This window comes from Hippoglossus hippoglossus, chromosome 6 (assembly GCF_009819705.1).
Source record: "Hippoglossus hippoglossus isolate fHipHip1 chromosome 6, fHipHip1.pri, whole genome shotgun sequence".
NCBI classification, from domain to species: Eukaryota; Metazoa; Chordata; class Actinopteri; order Pleuronectiformes; family Pleuronectidae; genus Hippoglossus; species Hippoglossus hippoglossus.
The window spans coordinates 24,998,075-25,025,385 of NC_047156.1; the positions used below are offsets into that span (position 1 = coordinate 24,998,075).

Consider the following 27,311-nt stretch of genomic DNA (forward strand, 5'->3'; position numbering starts at 1 on the left):
AGACTATGAGCAACACCACAGGCATTAGGTCTCGCAGACTCAGACACACATACTTCAGAGGCCTTGGAGAGTGCTGCTGCTGCTGGAACTTATATTTCAGCTGCTCTCACTTCTGCTTCATTCTTATGGACTTTTTTCCACAAGTAGCTTCAACTGGCTGGTTCCTGCAGCACAGATGAATGAAAGCAGTCACCAAGTAACTACTGTGAATCATTATACAATTAGATTTTCTATGACTCAATATCACATGAAAAAATAAAGAACAAAAAGTCACTGTTAATATCTGACTTCAATGGAGAGGCACATGCTAGTGATTAATACCATCCGCATAATGAGACAGTATTTGAAATAAGCATAAACAAATGCACATTGGATTATATTAAATTTTAATGTGCACAGCGTTACATTATACAGTAAAAGCAAGGAAGGAAAAAAATCATTTTTTATAAAAAATATCACCTTTTGAGCTTAAAAGACTCATTTCAAGAAACAGGTGCTATGATATTACCATCCCTGTGTGAAGACAGCAGGTAGACTGAAGGTGAGTCAAAGCGAGCTTAATGTCTCTATAAAACTTAACCCCCCACCCCAACCATATCCATCCCTGGGGTGGGAGGCGCCAGTTTGATGCTTTTCAGCATCGTGTCCACAGTCAAGAAGTAGGGGTAGCGGAACAAACTTGTCAGGGTGATTGAAAACAAAACAGGAATTGAGAGGACAAAAAAAAAAACAATTGGGGCGGGTCGAAAAATCATGACCAGATAACAAACAAAAAATTCATCCAGAGTCACCAGTCCACCTCACATTGTCTTTATTCCAATGCATTAACCTGCGCAAGTACCACAGTGCTTAAGAAAAACCTCCATGCACACTCGTGACTGCACGTCGTAAGTGTCAAGTGTGCAAAAGTTACTACTCCACTAGCTTTGCAAATGAGTTGTAAAGAGAGGAGATATTCATTAGTGCTATTCACTTACAATACTTTCCCATAGATTAGTGCACTGGAATGAGGCTCGTAAAGTCTTATTTTCGGCATAAACACCCATACAGTACATGTAGGATATCAAAACAATGGCAGTGAAACTAACCCCTGAAAGTTCTTCATTTGCAAAGTGTAGGAAAAAAATAGCATTCACTGTGGAGCTATAATGATGTGCATTTAAAAAGCATTGAGCTTCACTGAAATATGAAAAGGTTGAACTCAGAGTAAAAAAAACAAATTTTAATTCTAACATTCTCTGTCACACACTCATGCAGTTATGAGGATGATGGTGATGATGAAGCCGGCGCTGGAAAAGTTTTGTCGGGAGCTGGCGGCGAAGGCAAGAAGCGGGTGCTGAGCGTGGAGCGAGCTGAGATGCAAAAGCATTTCCTGCATCGTCAGGTGGCGTGGCAGGTGTGGACGGCGCGTTTTGCGGGCAAGGTGACGCAGGTGCATGCAGGAACGAGGGCAGGTTCAGTGTGTCAGACTGCTGGAAAGCTGGGTGAGGGCAGGGGCAGGTGGGGGGAGGGGAAGTTGTTTTTAGCTGGGTTGGAGGTCGTGTGGGGCCAAAGGGAGGGGCACTGCTGTGCTGTTCAGCTTGTGGAGGTTTGTTTTGTTTTTGCTGAGTCGGATAGAATTTGGCAGCAACCTTTTTTTCTCTCTGCTCTGACCCCACTGTGATCCTGCCCTGTCCAGAGGCTTCAAAGCAAATACACACAAGCGCAGGAGGAGACAGTGATACACTGCGGCATCCCCTCTTCACATGAATCAATCAGAGTGATCAGCTCCTCACAGAACCAGTTAGAATGGAAGGAATTAACATCATGTGATAAAACTAACAGAAAACACACAAGGAGCCTGGTTGCCTGCTTGACAAAGTTAACAGTGAGGAATTAAAAAAAACTATGGAACAAAAAACAAAAACCCCGTAGGATGACCCTTTAATTTCTTGTGCCCACCCATTTGGTTACGCCAACACTGGTGAGAAAAAACAGTTGGCGGGAAAGGGCGGTGCCAGGTGCCATGTGACCGCGCCTCTTCCCCTCAAAACATCCCCCCTGCCCAGCTCTGGAAAAGTCTCACCTCTTGTTTTCCAGAGGTCTTACTATTTTTTTCTTCTCTTTTCCCTCCATCTGTGTTTCTCCAGCCCTCCCATCCTCCCTCCCCTCTTTCCGTTAATCCTCCTCCTCCTTGTTTTTTGGAACGTTACACGTCCTTGGACAGGCGGACTCGGATGCTGCTGAGGCACTTGCCCATGGCCTCGAACAACGGGTCGCAGAAGGTGTGCACGCAGATAGAGTAGACCCTGCTGACACAGTGGATCTCGATCAGGTAGCTCTTGACGCACGGCACCACGGCCCAGATGTGCAGGAAGGACAGGATGGCGAAGAAGATACCCCAGATCAGCGCCAGGGGGATGCCGACCAGCGCCGTCAGCAGTCGGTAGCACCAGTACTTGGTGACGGTGAAGGTGGTGAAGCTGGCTTTCCACACACCGTCGAAGCTATAGGTCCCTGCGGGCTCAGCGATCACATCCTCAAAGTCCACCTGAAGAGACCAACAAAGAGAAATAGTGAAAAATGATGGCAAACACAATGAGTTGATGTCGATGCAAACTATCGACTGAAGACCTGCATGATGAGGCAATTATCTGCTAATGCTACATCCATACTACTACTTTTTCAGACAAAAACAATCTCTGTCCACATGAGCGTTTTGGCTCCGTATTAGCTTTAATTCTCATCTATACTAACATGCCTGATAAAGCATATCATGTTAACACTCACATACACTAGGCATGTGCCTGCAGGAGCACACAGATCGAATAATATCTTCTCTCCTACACATGTCAACAGTTGTATCTTTGTAAAATACAGAATTTAACTGCACAGCAGCTGTAAGCAAAGACAACCGAGTCAGCAACGCTTGTAATTGATTATCCATGTTAAAAAGGTGTGAACTTCACCATCAGGACTAAAGACCTTAAAGCCTTAATCAATAGTCAATAAAAACAAGTTGTTGGGTTAAGATGCAACGGGTGGAATGGCTTTCATGAGATTATTTGCAGTCCATGTGTTTAGTTTCAAAAAAGCATGAGAAAAATTACACAGGGCAGCTGGTTCCCTGGTGACAAAAAGTATGACTGTCACGGGGGACAAATCAGCCTTTCATGCCACCAGACGGCAGAAAGAAGAAAAACCCACTGAGAGATTTAATATAGTGAGAATATTTAGACGATAGTGACATCAGAGGTTGGAATGTGAGGCTTCCGCTCTGTGGTCGGAAATTCGATTTTCCTCCCCATGGACAGAAGTCAGTTGAGCTACTTTCTCCAAAAGATGTCATCTGAACACCACAAAACTGCTAAAAACATAACCGTCACCAAACGGTTCTCTTCATACTGATCAGTGTGAAGAGGAGACCCCATGCTACCACAAACACATCAGACCAATCATTATCTCCTCACACGCCTTCATCCACTGGCAATCATCTGTCAACAGTCCTTATATGGTGCAGTTGAAACCGTCAGACTGACTTCACAGTCCCTCCAATCTGAACTCATTATTTCCACATACACCAGCCGCTTCCCTCACTGTTCCAGCAGTGATATGTCAGTTTGCTGAGATGCATGATGGGATTCCAGGCATAATTTCCATCTCCCCTGGCAATGACTGGTACACGGTCTAACCACCAACACCTGCCCCGCCCTGAAATCTGCTTTGCTTTCTGATAAATCATTTAAGGATTTCAGTCTTGAAATCATCCACCTCCTGAAAAGCCAAAAGCTAAACAGATAAACAGACGTTGCTGCATTTGAGCGAAAATAGACAAAGTAGATGTATTCGTAGGCTAAATGATAACCACAGCTGGACCAGATGTTGACCATAAAACGTAGTCAGGACTTCGGCTGCTTGGTGGTTTGAGAACACCATGTCAGTGTTTGATATATCTAAATAATTATCTTCCTAGTAGCTTTGACATTTGCTGCTCTAAACACTCAGTGTGTGGTACGTCTTTATTAGGAAAAATCCTGCTGTGCACAGGAAGTGATGTGTTTCTGGTTTGTGTGGAATAAACAGGAGGAAATCTGCTCACTGGGTCTGATCAGTGAGGCTCGCCAACATGGGCGTGGCAACCATCTGACATACATCAGTGTACCGCCCACAGTGTTTGATTGACAAGTGATGTGAGGGTCTTATTTCCATATATTCAAATATAAATAGAGATTGTTCTCATTACTTCCAGCAATAAGGTTTTCGTCTGACTTCTTTCTGTCTGTTACTTAGTTAGTTAGCAGGATTATGCAAAAACTGCTGACAGATTACAACAAAACTTGGTGGAACGATGGATTATGGGTCATGAAGTCAATTTTGGTGCAGCTCCGGATCAGGAGGCGGATCCTGAGTTTTTCTTTTCACTTTCGTACATTTGTCTGTTAAATATTAACTAGGAACCAAGCAGCTTGTTAGCTTACTTTAGGCTACAGTAGCATAACAATTGGACACTATGATGCTAACTTTGTCCAAATGTTTCCCGAAATCTGCCTCACAATCCTGTAAGGATCCTATTTTAATACTATAAATATACAATATATACAACAACAGATACATTTACTGAGTGCACAGTATAAAACATGCTCTCTTAAGTATGTAATAGTGAATGTCATATTTCTCTGAGCCTTGATGTTTTACTTAGGAACAGATCTTCAAATGTTTTTTTTTTCAGTAGCTCATAAATCCAATTCTTTTCCTCCAAGCAGCAGCATAAAGCTGTTCTCACAGCACCCACTCTTGGAGCTCGCTAAAGCCTTATAATATAATTCTCTGACTGCAGCCACAAAACCAGTGTGGTATCCATTTAATTTTTCCACAGCTACAAATTTTAAAGTGGAGCCACTCTGCGCCAGTTTCCAGAACTTTGATTCAGACTAAATGAGAGCCTTCTCCAGGCGTGGCACAAACACAACCACAGCAGGATGATGGAGCGTTTTTAACTTTATGAAGTAAAGTTGTTTGTTGCTATTTTTCTTCAAGCTTTCTAGTTTTCTAAATACAGTTGTGTGGGCAACATTCTGAGCAAACACAATGTCGGAGATGGTTAAAATTCTTTACAATGATTTTGGCCAAACTTTGAGGAATAAAGACCAGAAATGTCAATCTCGGCAACATGTGAGTACGTTTGTCCATCGGGAGCAGGATTCACAAAACGAGGCAGATACAGTGTGGTCCACAGCAGGGCCCTCAAGAGCCCTAACTGAATGATGAACAGTAGTGATGATATAGATTCATATAAGCATGTCCTGTATACAAGCGTTCAAAGTCTTTACTGCCCCTTTCAGAGTCAAAGAATGGACCTCTGCAGTCGTGTCAGAGGTTTGATATGAAACAATGGCGTCTCAGGGTCGGCATGTGACCAGTCGGCAAGGCAACAGTGCTATTGAGTAAATAAGGCCATGTTCTATTTCCAGAGCTCCATCTTCAGGCTGTCAGCTATGCTTGAACAGACACAGTGGGTCTGCAGAAGAGCAGGTCAGAGTGTGCTGCGTTAATGGCCTCTTCTGTTGGATTGAGGGATCAGGTCGTCAGGCTAGATGTTTGGTTCGTGTCAGGAGAGAGATTAGGATGACTGGCAGCAGCATAGAAGTATGTGACCATAAGATGCACAGACTCACATCTCACTTATTTAAACGGGAGTGGTTTTCCATCCACCATAGTTTAATTCAGACACATTTATGTCATATATCATATAAAGGATCCGAAAGCAAACGTAAAATTGTCAAATGAATTCAAAATATTACTCCTGGTAAGCCATTTAAAAGAATTGAGTTGCTTCTTGCTAATTCTTGTGTAATTCTCAGAAATAAAAAACAACCCACGATATTTTCATATATAATTTTTGAGATATATCAGTAGTTTATGTCCGATCCGTACGACCTCTGGACAGAAACAAATCTCTTCACTGGGTTTGATAAGCACCAGATGTCTCAGCCCATAGAGGAATGTGTGATACCGTTTTGTCCTGATTAAATCACAGAAATCAACAAAACTGGAGAAAATTTCATGAAACATCAACTGATCTATAATCAGTTAAACATCCGGATGTGAAAAATGTGCCAGAGGGAGTGTTTCATTCCTTCAGTTTGACCGTCAGGACTCTAGATCTGCTGCCGGAGCTCAAACATCTCACAACTCCCATTGAAAAATGTTCCTCCAGTGGAGGCGTTATCACTCCACTGACCACTGACTACTCAAGCCCCTCCTCTCTGCTATATAAAGACCCAAAACTCCTCCAGAGGAAAAAAAAAACCCGTCTCCTCACAGACCGAACTCCACATGCGAGTCAGTAATGGAACTTGTTTGATGTGGCCAGGTGATTGAGGCCAGCTGCAGCAGCTACACGAGAACACTGTGTATCCCTCAAGAATGCAGTGTGTGCATGAACATGTGTGTGCATGTGTGTGTGTGTGCATTTCCACTCAACATGCATGTGTCTGAATACACACAACACATGTTTACATGCGAGCAGTGCATGTGTGTGTGTGTGTGTGTGTGTGTGTGTGTGTCTGTGTGTGTGGTCGCAGTGGATCGCAGAATGGAGGGTTGCTGGAAGGAATTCCCTGCTTGTGCTTTTCATTGGGGCACACACAGCAAACACACGCTTCCACTTGGCAAAGCTGCTTCACTGACCTCAGAGCACCTCAGAGCCACTGTATACGGCGGGCTGTAAAAACCATGAGCTCATTTGTTCTGAAATCCAGGGGGAGGCAGTGAGCACCTTTGGGCTAGTCATGACAAAAATAAAGTTATCTACTTATGTCAGAAGTAGCTCAAAATACTGCTGCTGGGGATCACTAGGTCTGCATGAAGAGAAGAATAGACTGTTTTTTATCTACAGTGTACAGTGTAACGTACAGTTATTACAAACTGTGGTAGATGAACCATTCTATTTTTCTATACTTCACACATTTCAGGTCAAACTAATTTTTATAGAAGTATGTAACACTTGCCAGTGTTATATTATTATATCAAATAAATATGAATTATCCTAACATTGGATTATGACATTGCATATTTTAACGATTATTATTTGGAATCTTCTTCTATGAAGACTAACTGTAGCCATTAACTAAATCTTCGTTTTGTAGTCAGTAACTTTCCACCTCTGGCTTCTTTGTAAAAGTCTCAAAGTTTCCTTGCAGCAGTTTTAATGTCCACAGTGCCCTCGCATGTGATTTCAGATCATTTCACCAGTGCTCTGTTCGGTTGATTACAGAGGAGTGGGCCAATCATAAAGCTGAATTCTATTCTGAGACTGGAAGGAGAGTCTGACTCACAGTCACACTGGAGGAGAACTGGGAGGGGGAGAGAGAAAAAGTGGTGGGAGAAGTGGGGGAGAGGAGGAGCAGAAGATGGGAAAAGAGAGTGGAGTTCATTTTCTTCAAAGATGCTCAGAAGAGTTTTAAAAAATAGATTATAGCCACAAATGTATACCCCCAAATGTCTGTGTTTGCTTCTCTTTGAAGAGAATGGCTTATTCAAACTCTCCTCTGTGGCAGAGCTGGAGTGTACCCTCCATCTTTTCATTTCATTTTGTTTAATTTATGACACGTGAAAGACATGTTCACATGTTTATCTCATGTGAATCCCTGTGTCACAGCAATATTTACTTATTGGTACATGTGATTTCCAGACATTGCTCAAGTGGTAAATCCCAGTTTGAAGATGTGAAAGATATAAATGACCAATAAAGCTTCACCAAACTGAAATCTCCATGACAGTCTGCACACATGACTCCTGGTCCAACCAACAAACCAATACTATCAGACTTATCTATTGGAAGCTGACAGTGGCCAATAAAAAGCACCATATGGATATTTGCTACCCTGACGCAACTAGAGGAATGTAGGGAGGAAGGCAGGGAGGGAGGAAGGGAGGAAGGGAGGAAGGGAGGAAGGGAGGAAAGGAGGAGGGAGGAGAGGAGCAGAATGGGAGGAAAGAAGGGAGGAGAGCTGGGGTGTGGTGAGGGATATCCCCTTTAGCCTACCAGCTACTTGGGTGTTTCACTGTTTTAATAAGGCAGAGTTCGGGCATTTCAAAGAGCGAGCCCCTCCTGTCACACGCAGGGAAAAGTTTGACCCCTCTCTGATGAGGAAAACCCGCCGCAGCTGGAGCAGAGGGCGGCCGGGCTCAGACAGCTGCTGCCTCCATGCTGACGCGTCAGGTGGCTTCTTGCAGCGCACCGCTCCTCTGCTGCAGTGAACTCTCCCCTCGAGCTCCTTTAAACCAAATAAACGCTCAGTATTTGTGCGGTCAGGCTGCTCTCTTATGGAAAGAACTCGACTTGTCCCAAAAGCAAGGCGTGCGCAGCAAGCACTGTGAGAAACGTGCGTTCCAACAACAGGAAACTCGTTAATGTTTCCTCTGTGAGAGAGAGGATGTTCAAGTATTCAAGTCCGCAACTCAGAATGACGCACGGATAGTTTACGCACGTGGACTGTTTGTCCATTGTTGGTGACTTTTAATACCTCTGCCAAACGTCTCCCTAATAGGGGCAAATGGAACCAAAGCGCGCAACTGTGCGTAAAAGAACCGAGTGCGCCTCTGATGCGCAGGTTGCGCGCACAAGCAGTTTGACAGCTCACAGACTTCGGTGTAGTTTTCCTGAGATATTTTTACCGTGATTGTCAGGCGCATTCACTTATCAAATATAAAGTGCAAACTCTGCAACAAGTCTTCTGAATAAGTTATGGTATCAGGCGCCGATGGAAAACAGAGGGAGAGATCATAGCAGCCACACGCTGCATCCAAATTTAAAACTCAAAAGCCAGGTTTGACTCACCTTGACAACGTCGTCGTTTATGTGCTTGGGGTCCCGGTTGACCAGGTCAATCTCTTTGGTGTGGACATCCTCCATCGTCTTCTCGTTCAGACTGTCGTTGTCCATGTCTTTATTGTTGGGTTTGTATATGTTCCCTTGTTTTCGGATGAACGGCGAATGCAGAAACTCCTGTCAGGGTCCGGAGGAGGCAGAAGAAAGAATAGAGTGAACAGGAGGGAGGGATAGTGTGCAGTGCGCTGAGCTGAGAGGGAGAGAGACTGGAGCTGCGTGTCACCAGCCTGCCCTACAAACAGGGATGGGTTTAAATGAACAGAACGTGAAGCACCACACCCCTCGAACCAGCCGCAAGGGGTCCTCACCACCCATACAGCGAACTATTTCCCCGACATGTACCTGCGAGCATGGCAACATTATTAAGACGTGCGTAAAAGCGCATATTCCAATAGTCTTCAATTTTTTCCATAAGACACAATCAGAAAAGAAATGTTGACATTTTTAAACTTATACGAGTTACAAACTGTACTTATAAACTGACTTGTTCACATTTTATACAAACACATTTTTGGGTTTCCGTGTTGCTTTCGAATGTGTGTGCGTAAAGATTATTCTCAGTCGTACTCTCAGTCCTTTGTGAATCTTTCAAGCTCCGTCTCGTTTATGCTCACCAACACATGGCTTCACTACACAGAGCGTAGTTTGTGGTTGGAAAGTCTTAGAAAGTTAAAAGAAAAGTTTGCGGGTTTAATCTGCTATGCGCTTTTACGCACGGAAAAGTTGACCCCGATGTGATGCGTAAAACAGGAATCGGGTACTCTGTTAATTTTAGCCGGCTAAACCTCGCACCCTTACGTTAATGCGCACTGAATGACTCTTCACATTCCCTCAGCTGGTGTGGGAGAAGCGTTCATGACCAGGTGTCAAAAAAGACAACGACTGGTAATAAGCTATTTGGATTTGGAAAAACAGCAAAAATTCCCTCCTTGGATGTAAATTAAAGGTCCCTGGATGAAGGACTCCCCAGAGTCAGCTTCTCCACTAAAAACTAGTGCCAACTGTAAATGAGAGCCATACTGTACCTCCTCTGTGTTGCCGTCCTTCAGTCCTCCTGTCATGCTGCCCTCAGGTTTGAGCAGATCAGCGCGTTGAAACAGACAAGAAAGACAATATAGGAAGCGGAGAGGGAGGCGTGGAGGCAACACACTGAGAGGACCGGGGCTCCTCTCAAGGACATTCAGTGATTTAATTCCTGCCCTTTTTTCTTTGAACGCGACTAGAATTGAATGCCAGTGGCTGTGAGGGGGAACCTCCGGTGTTTCCTCTCTGGTCCTCTCAGCGCGGAGCCTCTCTTTAACGCAGCCCGGGGAGTTCACCTGTGAAGTGGGCAGAGAGAGGAGAGCAACTGTGGAACCTGCCCGGCTGGAGGACAGACTGACTCGGTCTCAGGCTACAGGGATGTTTCTACTTGCGTGGAATCTCTATATTTGGGGATCAGGGCAGAATAAATGAGCCGTTTGTTAGGCGAAATGTGGGCGTTAATTGGGGGTGGCAAGGTGTGTATACTTGCCATACCTTAGTCTGAGACAGGCAGATTCACGTGGCTGTAAGAGGAAGTAAGAGAAATAGATAAATTAATTTTTAGAAGCAGTCTGAATGATCTTTTAGCAAATATAGATGCAGTTGCTCAGTTCATGACATTTTTAACATGTATACTCCAGCTGTCGTTTGTAGCTTCTCAGGGTTAATTGTGAAGCCATGCTGGTCACTCTGGTCTGTTTACATTCTTCTATCTACTCACCTTGGAGAGACACTGGCACACTCAACTGTTTTCTGCCACTGGATGATAGGAGCAGGTTTTAGGTGTGTCTGGGGGGTGCGACTCTGAAACAACCCAGTGATAGTGCAAAAAAACACTTTCCCCTTTCCTCCTCACCCAGAGTGTGAAAACATTAGTTTCTTTTTTTTTTAAATAAGAAATGTATTAAATGCATTATGAGAATTTAGGAACATGTTTTAGATATCCTGTAAAAGATTCTGGTCCCATTTTCTAACATGCAAACATCTTCATATGCATGATTTAAATAATAAGGGTAAGGGTTAGGGTAACAAAAACTTTTCTGTTTCCTGTTTTTGTCTCTCACACCGTTGTACGCTGAAGTGATTGCTCTTTTAAAACAACTGATAGGCCAAGAGCGAAATAAATACCCATTTAGAGGGATAATGATGAGCTCATGCAGCATGATAAGGGCTGTAGATGTTGATTTACTGTCTCAAACAAAAACAACACAAACAAAAAAGTGAAACGTACACAGAACGTTTGCCGATGTTTGGCTCAGCGGACACACAACTGATGGAAATCCCTGACTATGACGCATGGGGAGTGTCATTGATATCACAGTTATATAGCAGACGCAGCAGTGAGTGACGTGTAACCAGGAGATGAATCTACTAATAGTAGATTCTTAGTGAAAGGTATATATGATAGCCATTTCAGCGAGAGCGACAGATGTCATCAGTTGTAAGAGTAGTGGTATTTTTGAAGCATCACTTTATTATTGTTCCATCATCTTATTAGATTAATATTAATGATAATTCAACTCTTTGGAGATTTCTGTTTGACTGCCAGTCTGGATCAAGGTCAGGGGTCAAAGGTCAGGGTCAGCTGCTGGACTCTTTGGGGACTATTGCTCCCAGTGTGTATGGTGGTTGTGCTGAGCGTCATGTGCGTCCTATAGGTAATGGTCAGAACTTACAGTTGCATGTCTGAGAGTTTTAATAGAGTTTTAATAGAAGTAACGACTCAAGCCATGTTTTCTCTATTTGTTTGTTTTTCAGCAAGATAAAAAAAAAGTTCTCAGCCAATTTTCATAAAATTTGGTGGAGGTTGATGCATGAACCGGGGAAGAGCCCAATACATTTTGATGCAGATCTGGATCAGAACTTGTGTCCAGACATTTTCTTCACTTTTTAAACATTGTTAGATTTTGGTGTTTGGTATTTTTCAACATGTTCATTGATTCCTCAGAGAATAATTCCCGAGAGGACTCTTTGACCTTGGTGGAGGTATGTTCTCAACTGAGTGTCATTCTAGTTATATAAGTCATTTGTTGTACTAATATAACTAGAAAATGCTATATTTATCCTATCTGGTTTGAGTCAATGTTTTTCATAAAATGAAATTCTGCTTTATTCTTGTTCAGATATGTGGTTTATATATAACTTATAATGATTTACTAAACTGCTGTAATATTACATACACTGCATGTTGCATATTTAAGAGGTCTGTTAAGCAACCATAACGAAATTCAGAACCAATTTCAAAACTTTTCAAAACAAAAGCTCTGAACTTCAGCTTAGTATAAAGCATTACACCAAGGATATGAATGTTGTGGTTCCACAGACAGACAGAAAGACAGACAGACAGTTGAATTAGTAGGTAGAAGTTAGTTTGATAGGTATGTGTCTACGGCTGAAGGGCAAAGGTCAGGTGTTCTGTCAGGACTCTTTTCCTTAAAGGCAGAAACTTGTTGCTGAAACAAACAAGTAAACAACATCAGTGCATTCACACGTCCCTTAAATTTACATATTTTGAAACAACACACCACTTTGTTTCGTTGTGCGCTGAGTGAGCGGCTGCACATTCAGTCCTAAGCAGCATTGCAGGTCAGAGCAACTACACTTTGCAGGATAAACCTGCATATCAAAAATGTTTTTTTTAATGGACATGGAGAGTCAATGTCGGTTAGAGTTTTGACAAAGATTGGGGGAATGTGTACCCTCTGTCGTCCCTCACAGGCAACATGTCCTCCCAACTTGTGTCCTGTGCACACCTGTTGATGTGAGACAGCAGGTTGGGCAGCATACAGGTCCCACGGCGGTCTGGGTGCTGGATCCTTAAGAAAAGGAGCTGCAGGAAGCACCTGAAGTTAAGCAGCAACGAGCAAGGAAGGGGAACACAGCAGGATCGCAGCAATGAGGCAGAGTCACCCCAAAATAATGAAGCTGACAACATGGTTGTGTGTCTGTTGATTTGAAAAAAGACAAATGTCTATCTGACTAAAATACTTCTGTGCATCAGAACCGATCACCGCTCAATGTTATAGGACATGTTTAGTCCTGAATGGCATTAAAGTGCAGTAACATCTATAGTTAATAGTTGTGTCATTATCACAGCACTGTTCACACATTGTGCATAAACAAAATGCAAGCTTATTGGTGCTATTTCATCCCACTGACATATACCTTTCCTGTTGAGTTTATTAGTTAGTTTATGTCAAAATCGAAATCGTACATGCCTTTAGGTTAAATACCGAACATCACCAACTAACACAAATTAGAGTTGCAGGTGGAACAAATATGAGGTGCAGAGAGGTAAGTGGAGTGCAGGAGGCAGAAATGCTGTGCAGGCCTGCAGGTCTAAAAGTGAAGCCTCAGGTCATGTTCCATCAACCTACAGCTCATCTTTGTATAAGAGGTGTCTCATGCAATCTCTGCAAAGTAATTTATGAGGCTTCTCTGGCACTCAGCTGCACGTCCCTACTCCCAACCACACTCATCATCTTTGACAGAAAGAAGCCACACACAGACAATTTAGCTTCAGGAAAAACAAATTCTTTATTTTTATTTATGAAGAACGTTTGGTTTGTTGAAGTAAAATAGATTTGCCCCACATTGAGTTTATCCACACTTTGAGTAAAGCTGCAGTTAAAATGATTTGGCGCAGAGAATATAGTACAAACTTATAATTACAGTAAAAAAATAAATCACACTGTGAAAAGATAAATCACATTATGATTTATTTGTCTAAAATGGATCAATGACATTTGAAGGATAGCTGATCTGAGGTTTCTCAGTTCTACAAGTTATGTGGAAGAGAGAAAAAGCTTTGGCCACACACGTGTCTCTGATCCACTTTTGCACAACCTCACCTTGAATTGAAAGAACTTTAAACACAAGCATATTGGCTGGCAACTTGTCGCTAGTCCAACACCAGTGAAAGGATTTCAAAGCTCTGACAGAACTGCTGTGCTTCTACTGTCAGCTGGAAACAAAACACTGCCACTGTTGTGTCACAGGTCTGTCTGGTGAAGAAGTTCAGCAGCTCATCTAACAGTGCAATGCTGAGTAACAAGCTGGAATTTTAAAAACTGCAAAATGTAACTGTTAAATACAGAGATAATCCCATCTTCATCTTCAGGAGCCATCCACCTCAAACTGGACAAGGTATTCAGCTATGGGATAAATATCTGACGCTGGAAAAAGACGTGGACAGGTTGAAACTCATTGTGTGAAAGCTTGAAAGAAAAAAAAGAATCTCAGCAAACATTATTTTGCATTGAGTTTTCCTTCTTCAAAACTGCAGCAGTCTTCTACAGCGTTTCTTAAAATACATTTTCAGAATTTCAAATTTGTTTGACCTCCTGGTGTTGAAATAGCAACGTGCGATGGCACTTTCTCCAATGATCTTTGTTTTAGAGAGCAGGTGTACAGCCAAGCGTCCTATGAACATTTAACCATGACCAGTCAGCTGCAACTTTTCAGCATCCTTGTTATATATATTGGATCGAATAAAACGACAGCGAATTAGCAGTCGTTTTTGCAGGTCTACTGTGTTTTTAGCTCAATATTTTTGGTTTTGCAGCTCATTTACAATATAGTTCAGTCTCAACACTCTCATCAAACCTGTTCTCATGCAGCAGAGAAGTTGGGGACGGGCCTCAAATAAAAACATCTAGTTGATGATTTATCAGGAGTGCGTAAGGGAGAATGAATGTTGGTGCTGCTCTGTGTCTGCTGGCTGTGGATACAGGCAACTGTTTGCTAACATGTTAGCTATAACAATGGGATAATAAATCAGAGTTATGTGTGTTTTCTCTTGTTGCTTTAAATGTTGATTGTAGGTTTTTATGGCTGCACAGATTTTTATCCATCACATAAGTAGCATTCAATTGAATAATCAAAGACAGATACAGTATGTGGTCTTAGAAAATATGTCTGTTTATTAGGGGTGTGTTCACACACCAAAAAGTTGAAATCTCTCTAGAAAGCACATTTCAGTATCAGCACAAAACAGACACTGCTCTATCGATCATCTTCTACATTTCAGATTGTACAGCTCAGAGCCATTTAACTGTATATGCTTGTACACAACTTTATCAAATCCACAGCAAAAAGAGGTTAAAATAAGATTATGTGGCTGCTTAAAGGTAGGTTTGGCAATTTGTTTCAGAAACACTTTTTATCGTATTTGTTGAAATCCTCTTCACATCCCGAGAGCCATCAATGGCTCGCAGGACTGTAATAAACACAGCCAATCATTTAATTCGCACTGAATGAAATGAGTGGCTTGTGTTCCTGTCTCTAACAAACCGACCTGCCTGAGACGATAGTCAGAAGTTAGCAAGCAAGTCACAGAAAAGCAGTTTTCTAGCAGTTGTCAGTGCACGTTCATGACTGAGCATTGACCAGAGGGCCGATGGGAGTGGGTGGGATATATCGGTTGTATTTTGTCAAAGTGTAGCCTGCTTTTCCAGAATTTCCAACCCTAGCTTTAATGTCCTCCTGGCTGTAGAAGTAGGGTTCTCAGCCCAGCCCGAGTAGTCGCAGCTCTGTAGCAATCAGAAAGCACCTCTAAATGTAACATGCATGTACCAGAGTCTGAGCTCTTCAACTTCTTTGGTGTCTGACACCACCAAATGTTTGCCGATCAAGAATTGGTGATTGCATAAATAATAAATTAGAACCCTTCTGAGAATTTTACATAGATCCATGTTAAAACAACTTTACTGCGTATAGCTTATAGGCTAACATAGGTCCTTAAGGAAGCAAATGCCTGATATTGCGAAAGCACTGTTAGATCAACATAGCAGATAAAATAAGCCTGTGAATGTGCAACAAGCTGCGTCTCAGCATTTAATATTCACATCATTACATTCAACTTCTAGCTGAACTCTTTGCAATATATACATGTAAAAAAGCAGAAATATGACATCTCGTAGCGAGGCAGCAGTATGTTAGCTTGAACAATAATACACTCCTCTCTCAGCCACAAAATAATGGAATGACAAGAATTTCTTTTGGTCACAATCAACGAAAACAACTCAGCTTTGGGTGGTGAACATGAGATACTTATAAAGTCTTAAGTGTTTGTTATAACTGCTTGTTATATTGTATCTAATTAAAGTTCCTGCAGCACTAGGTTCCTGTCATGATACACAGGAGAGGCTCTGTTGACATCTCTTGATTTGAAGGTCACATGAAATCTAGCTATCTAAGCTACATTTGTTTTTCTGTGACGTCTCTTGTTATAGGAATGTTGTGATAATTAATATTTCAAAATTAATAGTCACACTAAGTTAAGAGCTTCAGTTTATGTGACTATATACAACCCAGATGGTTTCCTCCCCATGCACATGACCTGCAGGGAGACTCTGTAATCAAGATTGTGTGTACTGAAGATGTTTGACAGATTAAACCTTGACACTATATCCATCTACAGTAGTTACACTTTTTTACAGGAATCTCCAGGATTACATTTTTGACTTTATAAGAACTCATACCACTTGGATTATTCACTCCTGCATTTCTTCCTCCTGTCTGCATCAGTTCTCGGTGGTTTGGACTTGAATGGAGGACAGGCTCTTGCCCATGCTGTTGAAGAGCGGTGTGATGAACATGTCCGTCAGACTCCTCCACACAATCTGGACGGACGGTAGGAGCATCAGGCAGCTCTGGATCACAGGCATCACCAACCTGGCAGGACAAGGTTAAAAAAAGGTTACTAAGGAGCAGATGCTAAAAGATGAGACAATCAGATATATTTTTGTAACTATCTTTATTCAAGAGTCTTTCAGTTTGACAGCAGGACTCAGTACGGAGTAACGTCGGCGTTACTCCGTACTGAGCACAGCGACACAGCACATCAGAAAAAATAAATCGCAACCGCTGGTCTTGAACAGTAACGTTCTTAGGAGGAATGTGCACGGACACATTCTCTTCCTTGCATCCCTCCACGCTGCAGTGTTTCTTCAGTGTTGTTTGTTGTTGTTACCCTGTGGTAGCTAACAAGCTGCTAGCTCAGCAACATGTCTGCTTTGTGTCGCGTTCGGTGTGGAGGGGTGATGGTGGTGGTGGTGGTTTCGGAGGCTGGACTGGTACCGGCTGGGTGGGGCTGAGAGACGAGTGCGAACCCATATGACTCATACGGGGGAGGAAGTACGAAACGAGACGCTTCGATAACATATTTCTTAGAATGGACTGAGTGAAAAAGTCTGCGGAGTGACTGTTTTCATACTTTCAGGGTCCCTACTGACCCCCTTCAAGGAATTACGGATTGTAAAAGCCCAGAAAATGTATTTTACACAATATGGGCCCTTTAATATATGCAGCATCTACAGTATTTTCAGTATAATTTCATCCCTTATTTGGCCTATTTGGCATCTGTGTTGATACCACTGATCCAGATAATCCAGTATTGAATTTTTATTTTGTGCATCTACCAACTAATTTCACAAATGCCTATCTGTCTGTATGTGGAACACATATCTTCCAAATGATTCATCTTATAAACTACAGTAGCGGTTGATTCGTAACAGACCTCTGAAATAGCCGACATGCAGTGTACACTTAACAGCAGTTAAGTAAACCGAAAACTTAAACACACAAATAATCAGTAATAAAACAACTGCAGTTTCATTTTTTGAAAAACATTGACTCTAAATTGATTCATAAACCAGGGGGAATGAACACAAAGTTGTTCTAACTTTGCACCACAGATGAAAAGCTCTGTGCACAACATCCAGCAAACAAACTATAAAAAAAAGTCAAAGTATAGTGTAGAACTATTTGAGTAGAATGAGCTCTACACTAGTTTGCACTAATAACATATTTTTTCCAATCAGAGGGTTTGATTTGATTTTGTTTTGATGGATATTTGCCATATGTAAAGTCATGTCTGATATTTGTGTTATCTTATCATGAACTGTAACGATCTTGCCTGTAATGTTGTTTTAATGTTTTTTAAAAAACCTCTTTCAACAATTGTGTCATAAGCCTCTGTGTGATCTCCCTTCCTGACATTCCACATGTATTGACCGGCTCAGTGTCACCACTCAGTCCTCTATTGATCAGTGAGGCGGCTTCCTCCTTCAAACACTGTGGTTGAAGGAGCCACGCAGCCCAGGCCTGTGACCTCACCTATGTGAAAGGTCATGCGAAAGTAACTCTGCAGTTTTCTATCTGTGTCTGAAGAATGTCCCACTCTGGTCTGAAAATAGGCTTCAGTTGCTACTATGCCAGCGATCTGGTAAAAGACGTGGGCCATTTTTATTTCCATTACTTTTCCCCCCACTACACAACTCAACATTCCTCCCAACTTTCCACAGTGCACTTTCTCCGGGGAATAAAATGTTGTTTCATCAAGTGTTACTAAATGGAGTCTTTGGGTTGCGGTTGGGAACGTATAGTGCACGCATGTTGCTTGAAAGTCTGGAAGCACCTGGTTCTCTCTGCGAGCACATTTAGCCGACACAAGCCTGACGTAATTATCCAAATAAGATTCTAAAAACAAAATATTTCAATGTCATACCGCATGTGACGTTGACGGTAAAAATAACTTGTGTCAATATTTGCCTAAAGTGCTAGAATAATGCTGGCGTGCAGCAGTGGACCGTGGGGACAGTCACATAATGTTCCTGTGTTTCCCTGCTCATCGAGGACTTTAACTAAATACTATCATTATACTTTCATGGTCAATAATAGGCTGCTATATATTGGAAGTTATGTGTCAACAATTTCCCTGATGCTCTTTTATGAATTCTGCTTTTTTTTATACTTAATATTTTGGTATCACTAAAATATTTAGACTGTATAATATCTTTATTAGAACTCATGACCTCTTGATTTTAATGTTTACCTTTTTTCCAAATTCTGAATAGGCCAACTCATTCTAATGTTCCTATACAGGGGTGGATAGAGTGGTGGGACGAAGGGGGCACTGGCCCCAGCTGAAATCAGATTGGCCCTTGAATTCGCCCTCTCCTGTTTTTAGTCTTAAACTATAATAAATAAACTAAACTCTCGCTAAACAATATCAATGCTTCAAATCAAAGCGATAGAGCCAACGCTAAACGACTTAGCGTGCACCTTGTGCACCTTACTGAATCAGGAAGTGTGCATGGGTGTTCGACATACATTGTGCCCCTCTGTGTAAAGTGTGGAAACTTAATGGCACCCTGATTTAGAAAAATCCGTCATCCACCACTGTTCCAACCTAATGTGATGTTTGACTGGTATTTCCTGAAGAAAACCATTATCTCATTTGAGAGTAAGATTTGGCACAGTGACAGACAGACCAGGCTACATGAGCAGCAGCACACAGAGAGCTGCGGGCTGGGAGCAACCTCTTCCTACCAGATGTGGATGCAGCTGAGCACCGCGAACACCAGCCCGAGGATGAACGCTATGGGCACGGCCAGCAGGGTGGTCAGCAGGCGGTAAATGACGAATTTGACCAGCTCGAACGCAGCGTGGCTCCCGATCCACACTTTGTCGAAGCTGTGCGCGGAGAGCGGCTCAGCGACGACATCTTCAAACCCGACCTTTCGGATCAAACACAGGTTGTGGACATGTTAGACTGACAAATAATACAGAATAGAAACTTGTACAGGAAGGAAACTGTGCGTGATAGTGACGCGCACCGAGCCACTTCCAGGTATTCATGCTGCAGTTTGCCAGTTTCAGAGTTCATTACATGAACACAATCAGGTAACCTTGGTTGTAACAGTTGTTATTTCATCTTAACAGCTGCTGATTGTGTGGTTTCACTTTGAAATTCATTCCGCACAAGGCGCAGACTTTACCTTCAAGTGCGCGTTGACATCGTTTGGATCTCGGTCCGGCTCCGCTGCGTAAACTTTCCCCTTCTTCGACAGAATGGGCTCAATCGATCTGTTGAACTCATCTTCGTCCATAATGATACTAGTGTCCGATTTCTCCTTCTCCAGTCCCATGTTGTCCTGTCAGACGCGCAGACGACGCGGGGAGAGCAGCTGGTGACGGTGCGCTCTGCGCTCTGCGCCGGTTGGAGCGCCACCCCGCCCCGTATGGAAAGGCAGCTCAGCGTGGGGCCGTGGAGACACAACACACTCAAAGTCACTTCCCCAGAGCAGTACAATAGCTCAGTGATGACTGACACCACTGTGCTGCGTATGTACTGGCCTCCAGTCATTTTGGAGACGGGAGAGTCCTCATGCCAGCCGAAGACCCCAGTCCTCTGCAGCCATGTGATAAAGCTGCAGGCTATTTCTCTGCTTACAACTGTGAGACTAGTCTTTTTGAGAAGTGGTTATTTAAGTTCAGGCATTTATTGTCTCTGTAAAGTTTTGGAAAATGTAACCACCTGTAATTATAAATTATGATGCAGAAAACATCAGTTAACTATTTCTCCTCCAGGCCTCCTGTTTTGGAAAGACACAGCCACATGTTTATTGTTCTCAACACTTAAAGCCTGCCTATTATTGTTGCTATAGCTGAACACACTGTTCTCTTCTACCTATTGAGTTGATTTACCAAATTCTTTTCTTTTCGCTGGGTGTTTGGATTTATTGCTGTCTGGCTGCTTCGAGCTCTAAACACATGCAACGTGCAGACATTGTTAGAATAACTGTAGATTCTTCAGATCTCTGAACAGGAACCTGAACAGAAAGACATCTTCCTCAGGCAGCTGCTTGGTGTTCCACACAATGATATGTCTGAGGACAGAGGTTTGACCTGACCCCATGAACCCACAGCACATATTCTATGTGTGTCTTGTTGATGTGGTGAATTCCACATTATTCTAACTATGTATTTATTGTATATGCATGTGAGCATGTGTGTGCATAAATTGTTACATTACGTCACTTTCTTCGGAGGTTCTCCTCCTCAAAAATGTACTATATGTCACTTGTCCTTGCAGGGCAACAGTCTGGTTGTACACATTATGTCAAAATGTCATCGTTTCATCAAACTGTAAAAGAGGTGTTTCTTAATGTACCAGTGCCTACATTTTGTTTACAGGAAGTACATTATTGGAGTAAAAGTAAAGTCCACATCTACTGATTTCTATTGAGTTGCTTTTAGACTTGCACTGAACTCCAGATAACCTCCTGACATTCTCTGGGGGGCTGTATGTGAGAATTCAAATGTACGAGTGAGAGGCTCCGTACTTTCTCTGGAGATTCTCCTGCCAGACCCCTCGTAAAAACTCAGGAGAATGTCAGAACGAGCACACACGAGAACACAGCGGGAGATCCTCTGCAGGATTCACTGCGAGCAGTACATGTGTTGATGATGTTCTCACATAAGAAATAAAAAATAATATAAATATCTCAGGATGAAAAAGAGGTGCCACACACGCAGAAGACACTACGAAGATGTCAAGAGAGCTTTTGGTGATAAGAGGGAACGCAGATATCGAGATTCCAGGAAAAACTGTGTGGACATCCTCTCGGGTTCATGTCTGAAAATGGCTTTGGACAAAAGTGAATCACTTCTCAGGGCAGTTTTGGGGATTATTCAAGAAAACAGAGGAGTTGAAAATGTAACTTTTTTAACTTTATGAAACCAACTGAATTCTCATTAAAAATCTGTTAGGTTTAGGGTTGAAAAGAAGAATAAAGTGTTTCAGTGGTGTCCAGAAGGTTTTGTCCTCGGAGAAGATTGTTCTTGTAGTTTCTGGGATTCATCTTTTGTGAATCCACCAGATTACAGTTACAAACCAATATAATAATGTTACCTTGCACTGTAGGTTTGTGACTTACACACTGCTTGCTAACATTCAGGTTTTTTATATGGTTGTCAGAGTTGACATAGCCACAGTGACCAGCAAACAGAAGAAGAATGCAGGCCTTAAAAAAGGCCATGTTATTTAACTTCCAACTTCCACATAGACAATAAATTCTCCCCAAGATACATTACAAGTGAAAAACACAGCCGAATCCAATACAATTGAAGTAAATGGTGACCACTTCTTCAAACCTAAAAAACAACAGAAAAAAACATATAATGCCTCCATACTGCTCTGTTTAAACACTGTTTACCCCTGAAACTCCAAAAGTGTTTTGTGGACTCAAACACTTCACCCACCCCTCCATCAGCATAGTGGGGAATAGATAATGAATGAATTTTAACCTTTGGGTGAACTATCCCTTTAAAGCAACATCCACTCGAGGTGATTCATTTCTATTGGGCCCCTTGGTCGAGCGATAAAATGATTTTCATGTAGAGAAAAACAAAACCTTTCATTCCTTGACTGTGTTGTCTTACACTCACCGAACTAAAACACAACTGAACAGTGGATATTACCCATAATCCCCTGCCTCCTGAATATTGGAGATAAACACTGCTTGAATCCTAAGTCTTTTTTCACAGTTTTGCGTTACAGCTGAATTTGCTGGGCTGGATTCTGACAGTCTATCACTCAGTTCCACACTTCTCACAGAAGATCATACCCACTTACCAAATTTACATAGAACAAGAGTGAGGTCAGTGTACCAACATTTTGAAGCTGCTATTTGTTGTAAAAGTATTCACTGTTGCTTTAACAACCCAATGTAAAATTCACCTTAATCTCTTCAACGTGTCTGTCCTACTAAAAGGACGACCTGACCGCAGTCCTGCACTTTGCATTATCATTTGTTTATGTCGCAGGTCCTGTGTTTCCTGCCTAATGATCGGCAACATGTAAACAACACCCTCTTTAGTTTGACACACCAGGACATGACACACAGAGACATCAAAAAGTAGGCCAGAGCAGTTAGTGTCAACAAATCAGAAACACAGCATGCAGAGCAGAGAGACACGGGGCATTCAGAGCAGACCGAGGGATCCCTGGCCCTGAGCGCGGTGACAATACAACACCACAATCCTCCTGGATTAACACACAGAGGGCCATTCTGACAGACAAGCATTACGCAGGGGGGGGGGGGGGGAGACCTGGCTGGCTGGCCTGAGGGTGAGGCAGGGTGGGAGGACAGTGTTGACATGAGAGTATGTGAGTGTGTGAAAGAGAGAGCAGAAGAGGAAGTCATTGGTTTTGGTTTGTGTTACACTTTGGATAGCGATGATGTGAAGAGATCGTACTCAAAGGGATAGTTCACCGAAAAATGTGACTTGACTCATTATCTACCGACTGGCATCGGCATAGTCGATGGAGGGGTGGTGAAGTGATCGAGTCCACAGAACACTTTTGGAGTCTCAGGGGTAAACAGCGTTGCAGCCAAATCCAATACAATTGAAGTAACTTGCGAACCCTTCAAACGTTATAAAACAACATAAAAAACATGCCTCCATACTGCTCCTGTGCAGTCATCCAAGTGTCCATAAACATTCAAATTTAACCCAAAACGTCGTCATTTACACCATGTTTTTAGCCTTAATGTCCTCTGATAGCCTCCTCAGAGCTGCGTTTATGTTTGCACGTACACACTGGAAACACCGCAATACTTAAAGTCCCCTACTTCTGGTAGGGGACTTTAAGTATTAAAACTTGTTCATGGTCCCAAGAGGATGCATTTGAATGTTGAATCAGATCTCTGTCATTTCTTTTGATTTTCCGTTATCAGACTCAACTCCACTCAAAGCACTTTACACTACAAGTCCCATTCACCCACTCACCCCCGGCCTGCGCACCCACATTCATACAGTGCCTCTATATACAACGCTTTTTTCAATCACACACCATTCATACACTGGAGCCGTCAGGGGCAATTTGAGGTTCATTATCTTGTCCAAGAAATGGAGGAGCCCGGGATCGAACCACCAACCTTCTGGTTTGTGGACAACCCTTTCCTCCTCCATGAGCCACAGGTGTCCGGGGCTTACTGGGCAGGGCACACTTTTCTCTTCTGAGATACACTCAATTAAGTGCCAGGACAACTTTTACTTTTGTCATTTGTCGTGCAGTGTCCAGGGGGAGTGAGGAAATTGTTTAAAACAACGGATCAGATAGACAGAAAACATGGAGGCCTGGCTGGTAGAGCTGTGGCGTCATCAGACACGCCTGATCAATGTTTCCTCCCATTACAACTGACATACTAGACAGAAATTGTTTGCTAGAATAGTGAAAGTAAACAATCTCTGACTGACCCTCCTTCTAAGGAGAAACGTCACAGTGGAACAAAAAAATAGATGGAAACTGTCAGGAATCATTTCAAAGTGACACAGAGACATTGGATTAGCTCAGAGTTAGAGACTAAAACAAAGCTTATCGAAATATCTGGTTCAGTGAGTTCTGGTCTTTTTTTTTTATATGAACGTAATCTAGCTTATTTTTGTGACTGTGAATTTAGTTCGAAATTGGAAACTATGAACGAGAACTAGGTCATTTAATATTAATATATTAGAGATAAACTTGAGATAGCTCTTTTTAAGTGTGTACTTGCACAACCCTGTTAATGGATACTGCAATACAATGCAACAGCCCCAGGTGTTGCTATATAAGCTTTACATAGGCTTTGGAAAGAAAGTTACAAACAACACTATAGGCATCACAGAGATGCTGTTTGTGGCAGGGCTATAGTACTTTTGCAGGCATTACATTTTTCTGGTAGAATGCTAATTTTATAACTCCATACACTGTTGAAGTAACATAGTTATAATCAGCAGATGCTTCCATGTGTCAATCACCAGCTACAGCTACCGTGCTGTGATAAATACTGGTATTATCTTTACATGTTATATCAAGAGCTCATGATTTATTATCTTTTACATCACTATTCAAGCGTTTTTCATACGTTAATATCCCATTTATAAACTGCATTATATTGTGGTGTCTGGGATTTGTCATAAACTTGACTGTTCAACATGGTGTCTACTGTATGAGTAATAAAGCCAAAACTGAGATGGAAAGCAGACATATCACAGAGATATTTTGTAATTAATCTGTTATGTTAGTGAAGCAGCATGTATTACTACCTATTACTACATACTAATATACACTGACTCTTTGTTAACCTACTGCACTCTGTGTGGTTTCACTTGATTGAATTTAATTGTCATGAGCCAAGTGAGCATGGGATGTATTCTTCACTTCAAGCAAACCTTTTGGACCTTTGTCTCTCCCCATCTCATCGGTCAAGTGGGCTTTGCCGTTGCACATATTGTAAAACTGATATGTTGACATATACACACCACTGGATCATAAACAATCATGTTATTCCTTAATCATGTGATCCATGTTCCAGATTCTGATAAAAAATTGATGTTTGTACATGGGAATTCTCTCTTGAAGGTTACATTTGATTTCTAGAGTCATCTGGGCAGTAAGGAGGCTGAACTCTCATGAAACTCAACCTTGAGTTTAACTTGAATTTGAGTTTGCAAGCTTGTTATCCATTGATGGTTCAGTTGACAAACAATAGTCCAGTTGAGTTTATGAGCTTGATTCTAGTCAACAGTCACGTTCCTGTTATATTTTCATGTATTTTGACCATTGGGTAGAAAAGTAAAAGTTGCAGCTCTCGATCCTGCAGGTTAATGTTTAACAAATTCACCAAACAGCCACATTCCAGGACGTTCCCTCGAGGATCTGCGTGCTAATGTGGAACGGCATGGATAGCTTCCTCTGACTTCATAAGGAATAAATGCACATTTGTCCAGGAGTTTCCACGGGGAACAATGATATCATTACACCCATAGTGTGCTGGGATTTCCTGTTACACCCAAAGGGCTTTTCGACTCTACGGTCTGAGACAAACATCATCTTAAGGACAGTGAGGGGAGAGGGGAGAGGTGTGTTGTGTGTGTGTGTGTGTGTGTGTGTGTGTGTGTGTGCCTTTAGTTGTGTAAATACCTTGTTTACCTGTTTGCATGCAAGCAGGGTTACATGTGTCGTATATTTAAGCAGCAGTGATGTTGAAGATGATGATGAAGGAATCTCCGCGGACACCGTTCTTGCTTGTATAATAAGGTTTATTACACAGAAGTTACAGGTCAGGACGGGTACCGGCACACCCGGAGACGTTCTCGGCCAATTCAGAAGTCTCCCTCGCCGGTGCCGGACAAGCATTCATATAGGGAAGTTGTTTACGCCCAAAACTTGAGATAAAATGACATCATACATAGGGGCATCTAGTTCGAAACATGCTTCCTACTTGAAGATGGGAACCTCTCCACCTAACAGGTCAAAGAGCATTCTCAGGAAGAGATAACTAACAAGTAACATATTGTAATAACACTTAGGGAGTCTGAGAGTCCAGAAACCAGGCGCCGCTAGCTGTAAACCTGTCATTATGTTTTACACACGTGTCAAAATGATCCATGTTAACTAAATACACCACATATTTCCCCCCTTCGAGACTTCACAAAGTCTCGAAAGAACAAAAGAATAAAACATACAAGTGTATAATCATGACAAAAATAACAATCCGTCCTGTAACATAATTGTAATAATAAAGCAACTGTATGGAGCGTAAAAGTGAGAGTGAAAAACCCATCAGGCAGCTATCTTTCCTGAAATATCCATCAAACAAACTAGACGGGAAAATTCTCTCACGGCCCCTCTGCCTAGGCGACCATACATAGTACTCCATACCAATGAAAATAGGAATTTTAGCAAATTGTGTAAGGAAATGATTTAAGCAAATACATATGGAACCCTCAGCAAATCAAAACAAAACAAATGTCCAAAGTCAGGCTGGTCGACCCATCGCACCTTCCAACGGACCTTTTCCTGCCTAGCCCCTCTATCCCTAAACACCAAGAAAAAGAAAACATCTGAGGTCCCAGTATATTTACCCAATAACAGAAAACATCATTTTCCTAGCAATTAACACACAGAGAATATAATTCAATTTTAATATTATTCATGCGTATATATAAGAGAAAACATAAGAATGTATAACACTGTAGTTTCTCAGCAGCATTGATTCTCAGTTGTAGTATCGATGACGTGTTGAATCTGGATATCGTATCATACGTTCAGAGTCCTTCAATCCATTCGTATTGTTCTGTTTGAAGTGTCTGAATCCATTCAACACATCGGAGTCCCTGAACAATCAACCACCCTCACAGTCTTCCCCCAATATGTTCTAGAATGAAAGAAAAGAAAACCAGTATCTTTTGCATACAAAACAGATACAAATCAAACATCAAATATAGATTAACACTCTTTAAGTAAATGTGAAATTATAAGTCATATTGTCCATTTCCCCCCTGTACACACACCTCTAATATAAGAAGAAACTACAAAATAACTAAGCAATAACAGAGGTAAATGTTAGGATTATAATAACATCAGATATTCAAAATGGATATACATCCACCCTTATCACGTCGTCCTCATCAACGTCCGTGTCAGCACCAAATAATAATGGCATCTGAGTTTGATCACCGGGCATCACAACTCCAACCCATCTCAATATCATAACCTTCGCAAAGGTCAACAACAGCGTACAAAAACAAAACATCACACTCAACGTTAGAACAAGTGCTGCCAAAACCTGAACTAACACTG

General features: G+C 42.0%; 2 protein-coding genes across 2 annotated transcripts; both read right to left on the reverse strand.

Annotated features, from left to right (window-relative positions):
• Positions 1 to 369: 369 nt before the first annotated feature.
• cav1 (caveolin 1) lies at positions 370 to 10,251 on the reverse strand. Its single transcript, XM_034587838.1, has 3 exons — positions 9,898 to 10,251; positions 8,822 to 8,989; positions 370 to 2,530 (listed from the first exon to the last, which is right to left on the reverse strand). The coding sequence occupies exons 1-3, from the start codon at positions 9,931 to 9,933 to the stop codon at positions 2,189 to 2,191; spliced, it is 546 nt and encodes a 181-aa protein (XP_034443729.1). The 5' UTR covers positions 9,934 to 10,251; the 3' UTR covers positions 370 to 2,188.
• Positions 10,252 to 16,021: 5,770 nt separating this feature from the next.
• cav2 (caveolin 2) lies at positions 16,022 to 19,966 on the reverse strand. The gene is made up of 3 exons (XM_034587840.1): positions 19,678 to 19,966; positions 19,229 to 19,416; positions 16,022 to 16,570 (listed from the first exon to the last, which is right to left on the reverse strand). The coding sequence occupies exons 1-3, from the start codon at positions 19,825 to 19,827 to the stop codon at positions 16,420 to 16,422; spliced, it is 489 nt and encodes a 162-aa protein (XP_034443731.1). The 5' UTR covers positions 19,828 to 19,966; the 3' UTR covers positions 16,022 to 16,419.
• Positions 19,967 to 27,311: the final 7,345 nt, after the last annotated feature.

Excerpts from the sequence above, each read along its gene's own strand:
- cav1 (XM_034587838.1), bottom strand. The coding sequence starts at position 9,933 with ATGACAGGAGGACTGAAGGACGGCAACACAGAGGAG. Across the intron at positions 8,990-9,897 it reads AGGACGGCAACACAGAGGAG|GAGTTTCTGCATTCGCCGTT; the intron begins GTACAGTATGGC and ends GGACCCTGACAG. Across the intron at positions 2,531-8,821 it reads TAAACGACGACGTTGTCAAG|GTGGACTTTGAGGATGTGAT; the intron begins GTGAGTCAAACC and ends TGGTCTCTTCAG.
- cav2 (XM_034587840.1), bottom strand. The coding sequence starts at position 19,827 with ATGGGACTGGAGAAGGAGAAATCGGACACTAGTATCATTATGGACGAA. Across the intron at positions 19,417-19,677 it reads ATGTCAACGCGCACTTGAAG|GTCGGGTTTGAAGATGTCGT; the intron begins GTAAAGTCTGCG and ends TTGATCCGAAAG. Across the intron at positions 16,571-19,228 it reads CTCAGCTGCATCCACATCTG|GTTGGTGATGCCTGTGATCC; the intron begins GTAGGAAGAGGT and ends TTGTCCTGCCAG.